This window comes from Carassius carassius, chromosome 18 (genome assembly GCF_963082965.1).
Source record: "Carassius carassius chromosome 18, fCarCar2.1, whole genome shotgun sequence".
NCBI classification, from domain to species: Eukaryota; Metazoa; Chordata; class Actinopteri; order Cypriniformes; family Cyprinidae; genus Carassius; species Carassius carassius.
In genome coordinates, this window is record NC_081772.1 from 3936160 (window position 1) to 3944047 (window position 7888).

At 44.1% G+C, this 7888-nt stretch overlaps 2 protein-coding genes across 2 annotated transcripts; both read right to left on the reverse strand.

Moving 5' to 3' along the window:
* Positions 1-1524: 1524 nt before the first annotated feature.
* On the reverse strand, positions 1525-3529 carry LOC132091784 (trace amine-associated receptor 7c-like). The gene has a single exon (XM_059497890.1). It carries the CDS (start codon positions 2650-2652, stop codon positions 1669-1671), a length of 984 nt encoding a protein of 327 aa, XP_059353873.1. The 5' UTR covers positions 2653-3529; the 3' UTR covers positions 1525-1668.
* Positions 3530-5095: 1566 nt separating this feature from the next.
* On the reverse strand, positions 5096-5812 carry LOC132092851 (trace amine-associated receptor 8a-like). The gene has a single exon (XM_059499283.1). It carries the CDS (start codon positions 5810-5812, stop codon positions 5096-5098), a length of 717 nt encoding a protein of 238 aa, XP_059355266.1.
* Between the last annotated feature and the right edge of the window lie 2076 nt (positions 5813-7888).

Sequence of the window (7888 nt, forward strand, 5' to 3'; positions counted from 1 at the left end):
TTTTCTTATCACTGCTACGCTGATGACACCCAACTCTACCTCTCATTCCAACCAGATGACCCGACGGTAGCTGCTCGCATTTCAGCCTGTCTGAGTGACATCTCTAGCTGGATGAATGACCATCACCTTCAGCTTAACCTTACGAAGACAGAACTCCTGGTGATTCCAGCTAACCCATTGCTTCATCACAACTTCTCTATACAGCTGGGCTCATCAACCATTACTCCTTCGAGGACAGCTAGAAACCTAGGAGTTGTGATGGATCATCAGTTAAGCTTCACAGACCACATTGCTACAACTACCCGGTCCTGCAGGTTTGCCTTATACAACATTAGGAAGATTAGACCCTTCCTGTCAGAGCAAGCAACCCAACTTCTTGTCCAAGCTCTTGTTCTCTCCAGACTGGACTATTGTAATGCTCTCCTGGCGGGCCTTCCTGCATGTACTGTCAAGCCTCTGCAATTGATTCAGAATGCAGCAGCGAGGGTTGTCTTCAATGAGCCAAAGAAAGCTCACGTTACTCCGCTCCTCATCAGGTTACACTGGCTACCAGTAGCTGCTCGCATCAAATTCAAGGTACTGATGCTAGCCTACAAGACGACCACTGGCACGGCACCAACTTACCTAAACTCATTGGTTAAATCTTATGTGCCCTCCAGAAGTTTGCGCTCTGCAAGTGATCGACGCCTTGTGGTACCATCCCAAAGAAGTTCAAAATCACTCTCAAGGACCTTTTCCTGGACTGTCCCCAGCTGGTGGAATGACCTCCCAATCTCAATTCGTACAGCTGAGTCTTTACTCATTTTCAAGAAACAGCTAAAGACTCATCTTTTTCGCCTGCACTTAACCAACTAACACTAGCACTTTTCCTTTTCTTGTCTTTTAATTAAAAAAAAAAAAAAAAAAAAAAAAAAAAACCTACCTATGCGTTCTATACTAGACTAACTGAGACTTGTCATGGCACTTGTATACTGTTGTTGTTCTCTTGTTGACCTGACTGCTTCTGTTGTTCTCATTTGTAAGTCGCTTTGGATAAAAGCGTCTGCTAAATGATTAAATGTAAATGTAAATCACAATTAGAAGACACTATATTTCACAAACTATGTATTTGAGACCAAATTATAAGCATCTCATATTTTTATTTTTTTTTATTTTTTATTTTTTCTCAATTTGTAGGCTAAACACAATATATTCACACTACAGTAGTATAGTTTTAGAAAATGGTTAACTCTAATGCAAAGTAGATTTTAGAAGACCCAAGAGAAAAGGACATTTGTTTTAAATGTCAGATTGAGGCAATTGTCACATGTGTTTTATATGCTATAAATTTAAAGAAATTATCAATTTCAATACTTGTTGGTCTAAACAATACCCTGCTATGTATGTATGTATGTTATTTTTTTTACACTTCTGCCTTTGCATTAATAGTTTTTTTATGTTTTGCGTTTCTGTTTATTACAAACAAAACATTAGAGATAACAAGAGATATATACAAATTACATAAAGGAAAAGAAAATCCCCCACTATCATTGTTATACAGTTTACTGGCATAATTAAAAACAATATCAGTCAAGTTTAATATATGACGAAATAAAATTATGCAGCAAAAGCATTTGCCTATAGGCAAAGATCAGGACAAAAAAAGCATAGTGTATTACATTCAGTGAGTTAAAGCACATTCATCAGGGATGAATCGTTAATAAACACTTTAAATGTGAAAATTAATTTTAAGCTTTTTTGAAACCAGGGATAGAATAAAGCATAAATGATGGGATTAATGGTGGAGTTCAGGAAAAAAATCGTTACGGTAACATCTCTGACATGAAACAAATCATCACTGTATGGAATCACTAAAGTACAAATATAATACGGCAGTAAACACAGAAGAAATACAATGACCAGAATCCCCAGCAGTATGGCAGCTTTTAGCTCTGATTTGTCACTGACTCTGTTTTTGGAGGATTCTGTTCTGTTGTGAATCTGAAGAGCTCTTATAGCAGTCGCATGTCTCTTAGCAATGACAAAAACATGAGTGTATAATATTATAATGAGTGTACAAGGCATAAGAAACACAAGTATGAGGTCAATAAATGATGAAACTACATCTACAATAACAATACATATTCTTGGACATGTGACATTAGTGAAGTTTTCATTAACAAAAAGAAGAGTAAAGTTATAAAGGAGTGAAAACAGCCAGTTAAATAGAGTTGCTATGCAGGTGACAGTGGGTGAGATCTTCTCAGAGTAAAGAAAAGGAGAACTTAAAGCCAAAAATCGATCAATTGCTATCAGAGCCACAGTATGAACAGACACGCTTGTTGCTTGACTATTCACAATTTTTAAAGCAGAGCACATCAGTGGTCCAGAAATCCAACATGACTCAATGACCCAAGACAAATGCAGTGGCATCACAAAAACTCCCACCAGAAGATCGGACACAGCCAAAGAGAGGATGAGGATGTTGGCAGGTGTGTGGAGCTGCTTGAAGTGACTAACAGAGATGATGACCAGCAGGTTTCCACACACGGTCAGAAGAGACACAGCTGCTGCAGCCGCATACAGAATTACATAGACAGAAAAAGAAACCGATCTCTCTGGACACGAATATTCCTGACAGACATCGCTTTGGTTCATTGTTGTAAGATTCATTGGGAAATAATATGAAGAACCATCAAATTCCAATCAGAGCATTCTTCTCTGTTCTTTCATATAAAGTGCAATATATGCATAACCACATAAAGAATTCGTAACATGCTATTTGTATCTCCAAAAGCTCTAAACTGCTTCTCACTGTCACAATCTACATATGCTCACGTGCGATGACCCATGCTGCCTTTTATACACTAGACTTGTTGAGTCTTTCCAAGATTAACAGCATCAAGGGAGAGGAACATACAGCTGGGAGATCAAATGATTTTGAAAGGTTTCACACAGAGCTCACATAAAAGCATGAGTGAATTTATATGAAATGTTTAAAATCAAAAACTAAAAGTAAAAAATTCTAGCCCTTTAAAATCCTAATGTATGTATATAAATATCCCAATGTATGTTGTGGGCTCAGCAGAAGTGCACATACAGGGTGCATAGCGGCCACTCACAAGCACCCTTCTGGCAGTATAAAATGCATGGGTGCAATAATTATGTCAGAATCACGACTGAATGCTAGCACAACTGATCAAACAGCAACCATGGCGGCTAACGTAATGTCTTTTTCCCGCCTCTCAGGGAACCAAGGTTACGATTTTAACCGGAAACGTTCCCTTTCAAGGCGGTAACTCAACATTACGTCAGCTAAGACGTGTATGGGAACTGTATAAAATCCCGCCATGAGAGCAGTGACGATAAGCCCTGAACGGGGTCAATCACACCCACACATAAGCCAATAGCCGCATTGCTTAGAGTAGTCGCATCGGATAGGCGGAATTAGACCAATGAAACATCCGACCCTAACAAAATTTGCGTATCTTCATGCAATGAATGCGAAGGATTCACTGAATAGGGCAGACACAACACAATGAGCACTAAAGCACAAGAGTTAAACACAGAGTCGACAGCGTTAGCGGTGACAACTCCATAAACCTTATAAACCATAACACAGAGTTAGCAGCCATGGTAACTACTGCATAGCTGGTTATAACAGTACAACACATGAATGAAACTTAATTCACCAAAAGTACATGTGACGCTACAGAGGGTACATCCAGCTTGTAAAATCTGGCAAATGTGTTCTGGGAAGACCAGCCAGCAGCAAAACATAAATCCTGGATAGACAAACCTCTAGATCAGGCCCATGAGGAAGCAATTGTCCTCACTTAATGAGCTCTGATGTTGAGGGGACAATCTTTCACCTGGCATTCGTAAATCAACGCAATAGCATCCACAATCCAGTGAGAAAATCTCTGTATTGAAACAGCACGTCCTTTATTACATCCACCAAAGCACATGAACAGCTGGTCCGACTGACAAAAGGTGGCCGAGCGATCCACATACATCTGCAAAGCCCTAAAAGGGCAAACAGTGCTCTGAGCATCAGCATCACTTGAGGCTGACGGCTCAGCAGATAAGGCAGGCAGGGCCACTGAGGCGCCTGGTAGAAGGTGCACCCATCTCCGTAAGTGTGCTCAGCACTCGTGAGTGTAGAGCGTGCCTGCAGCGGCCACACATGAAGGTTCCACAGCTCAGGGCTGGGGTGCGATATTGTGCCGTTCGTCGAGTCAGCAGGTCCTTCCTGAGGGGGATTTGCCATGGGGGAGCCACCAATAACTCAGTTCCTCGAAATCATGTCTGCTCCACGGTTCATGATGCCAGGGATGTGCGCCGCTCTTATGGAGAGAAATTGTTGGTCTGCCCACAACAGGAGACTCACTGCCTGTTTGAATAGAGCTCTGGAAGGCACGCCGTGCTGGCAATTTATGTCCGAGACCACAGACATGTTGTCAGTTCGAATCAGTACATGTTGCAGCTCCAATTTTGACTGAAAGGCTTGTAGGACACCACTTCCAAATCCAAACAGTTTATGTGACCTTCTCTGTGACTCCGCCCACAGGCTTGAAGCAGGTACGCCCAGGCACACTGCTCCCCAGCCTGAGACGATGGTCACTGTGTGCGTCACTATACCCAAAGGAACTCCTGGCTGACCATATCCAGGCTATTCCACGGTCTCAAAGTGCTGACGCAACTGTGAGTGACCGTTATGCGCTTGCGGCCGAAGACCATGCCCATGGCGGAATTTAAGTCTTCAGCCAAAACTGTAGCGGCCACATATGCAGCAGATCCAGATGGCACACTGAAGAAGCCGCCGCCATCAGTCCCAAAAGCCTCTTAAATTCTCTCTGTGAAACCGACCTGCCCAATCTGAAACGGCGCAGTGTTGATGAAATTTCCTCTGTGCGCTCTGTCTTGAGAGAGATGGGCTCACATCGCCATTGAGTCCAAACATACTCCCAGATATGTTATAGTCAGACTCTGTAAAACATGCTCTTCTGCATATTCACACACAGTCACAGCGTATCCAAATGGCGAAGCAGTGTTTCCACGTGACTGATTAGCACATCTCTTGAGTGGGCTAAAATCAGCCAATTGTCCAGATAATTCAAGATGCGCATTCTGCTGCGTCCACACACTTTGAAAAGGTGCGGGGAGACAGGGCCAGGGAGAACGGAAGTATTGAATACTGATAAACCGTGCCTTTTAAAGCAAATATCAGGAGTGTACAAGGCATAAGAAGCACAAACAGGAGATCAATGAGAGATGAAACCCCATCTATAACAGCAATACATATTCCTGGACACTTGACACCAGTGAAATTTCCATTAACAAAAAGAAGAGTAAAGTTATAAAGGAGTGAAAACAGCCAGTTAAATAAAGTTGCTATGCAGATGACAATGGGTGAGATCTTCTCAGAGTAAAGAAAAGGAGAACTTAAAGCCAAAAACCGATCAACTGCTATCAGAGCCACAGTATGAACAGACACGCTTGTCGCCTGAAAAGTCACAAAACTGAAAACTGAACACATCACTGGGCCAGAAATCCAACATGATTCAATAAGCCACGATAAGTGAAATGGCATCACAAAAACTCCCACCAGAAGATCAGACACAGCCAAAGAGAGGATGAGGATGTTGGCAGGTGTGTGGAGCTGCTTGAAGTGACTAACAGAGATGATGACCAGCAGGTTTCCACACATGGTTAGAAGAGACACAGCTGCTGCAGCCACATACAGAATCACATAGACAGAAAAAGAAACAGATCTCTCTGGACATGAATATTCCTGACAGACATCGCTTTGGTTCATTGCTGTAAGATTCATTGTAAAGCGTATTGCTCCCTGTGACTTCCTTCATATAAAAAATGCATAACCACTTCTGAAGATGCTATATGTATCTCCAACAGCTCTGAATCGCTCATCATCTGAAACACAACCTACACTGATTCCTGGAGGTTCCACAACACCAGATAAAGACAAGCTACAACCCACGCTGCCTTTTATAAACTTGACATGTTCACTCTTTCCAATACCAGCATCAAGGGAGAAGAACATACAGCCGGGAGATCAAACGATTCTGTTCAGGTGAACAAAATAACAAAAACACTGTAAACCTCGACTACGTGTCTCTGACTCTAAGTTGCATGTAGCATACACACACTGAAAACAGAAGAAGTTTCTAAACTTTAAATTAGTCTACTTTAGGTATCCCACACTCCAGCCAGGGTAAAAAAATACAATATAACAAAAATGATGAAAGAACCATAAAAATACAATGCAATGGCCTTTACAGTTACATTTTTTCTTAATGATTTAAAAATGACATGAAATAAATGCAACCTGAATTGGAGTATACACAGCCAGCAAATGAGAGATTTGAAATACGATCATGTATACTGTGGGCCCTTATAAAAAATTTTTTTTGTGATTTGAGAATGGTGTACTTTGCTTTACTCAAAGAACTTGATGCACATGCTCGAGTAACAGAAAGGTTGCACAGAAACGTCTAAGGTTACGTATGTAACCCTGGTTCCTCGAAGGAACGAGACGCTGCGTCGAGAACGTTTGGGGAACGCGTCCAGCGTGACGTCTCTGAATAATGTGTATAATCAGTCCAAAGGAAGGGCGAGACGTCATAGGCGGGTGACGTCAGAGACCAAGAAGCATAAAGCATGAGCGGCAAAGCCGGAAATCAGCCTCAAAGGATGAAGCAAGCGCCAGCCAGAGATGCCGGAAGTGTGGCACTGCGACGCAGTGTCTCGTTCCTTCAAGGAACCAGGGTTACATGCGTAACCTTAGACGTTCCTCTTCAGGAAGTCGAGCTGCGTCGAGAACGTTTGGGGAACGAGAATGCCCACGCTGCCAGACTTTAAAATCTCTGCCTAGTGTGGAAGAGCACAGCTAAAGCAAGAGAAGGAGCCTGACAGAATTTGGGGACAACCCGTCCAATGGCCAAACTTCAGAAGGAGTGAGTCTTGACCCCCAGGAGAGGGGAGATCAGAGGACTCGAGGCTTAGGATAACATCCTGATCACCGCTTAGCATAAGGTTCTTCTGGCCGGAGGCCTCAGCCTCAGCGCACCATGGAGGAAACATGTAACCAGAGGGTTTCTGCCGACTGACTGGCCACCGAGAGGGGCGCGGTAGGCCACCATGGCCGCCACATAGACCTTCATGGTGGAGTGGGTCAACCCTGCGGAGAGCCTGCAGGAACTCCAGCACTGTACCATACGGGCAGTTAACTGGGTCGAGCTGGCGGTCTCCACACCAAGAAGTGAAAAGCTTCCACTTCAAGGCATACAGTTTCCTCATTGAGGGAGCTCTGGATTGGAGAACGGTCTTACAACCTTGGTTGAGAGACCGGAAGCTAAGAGTTGTGCCTCCTCAGAGACAGCACCTACAGCCTCTAAGCTCCATGCGGGGACGCACCCTCCGCCTGCGAGAGGAGATCTCTTCTGACGGGAACCTCCCATGGAGTGCCGTCAAAAAGAGAAATCAGGCCCAGGAACCATACCCGGCCTGTCCAGAACGGGGCTACTAACAGCAGCCGGACTCCGTCCCGGCGCACTCTCTCCAGAACTCCCGTGAGCAGAGCAATCGGGGGAAAAATGTACAGATGAAGCCTCGGTCATGTCTGTACCATGGCGTCCAGCCCCAGGGGAGCTGGATGAGTCAGAGGAAGCCAGAGGGGACAGTGCGATGTGTCACCTTGGTGTGAAGCCGCCATTCCCCGGGCCTTGGCCCCTGCTTCAACAGGATGTCTGCTCCCATATTAAGATGCCCAGGAAGGTGAACTGCTCAGATTGTGCCTCAGACCCACGTCGTCTGCTAGGAAGACTAGACCAGAGCCTGCTCGGGGCAGGACCCCGTGAAGTACACTTGGCAGGGGCTCCCACACTGC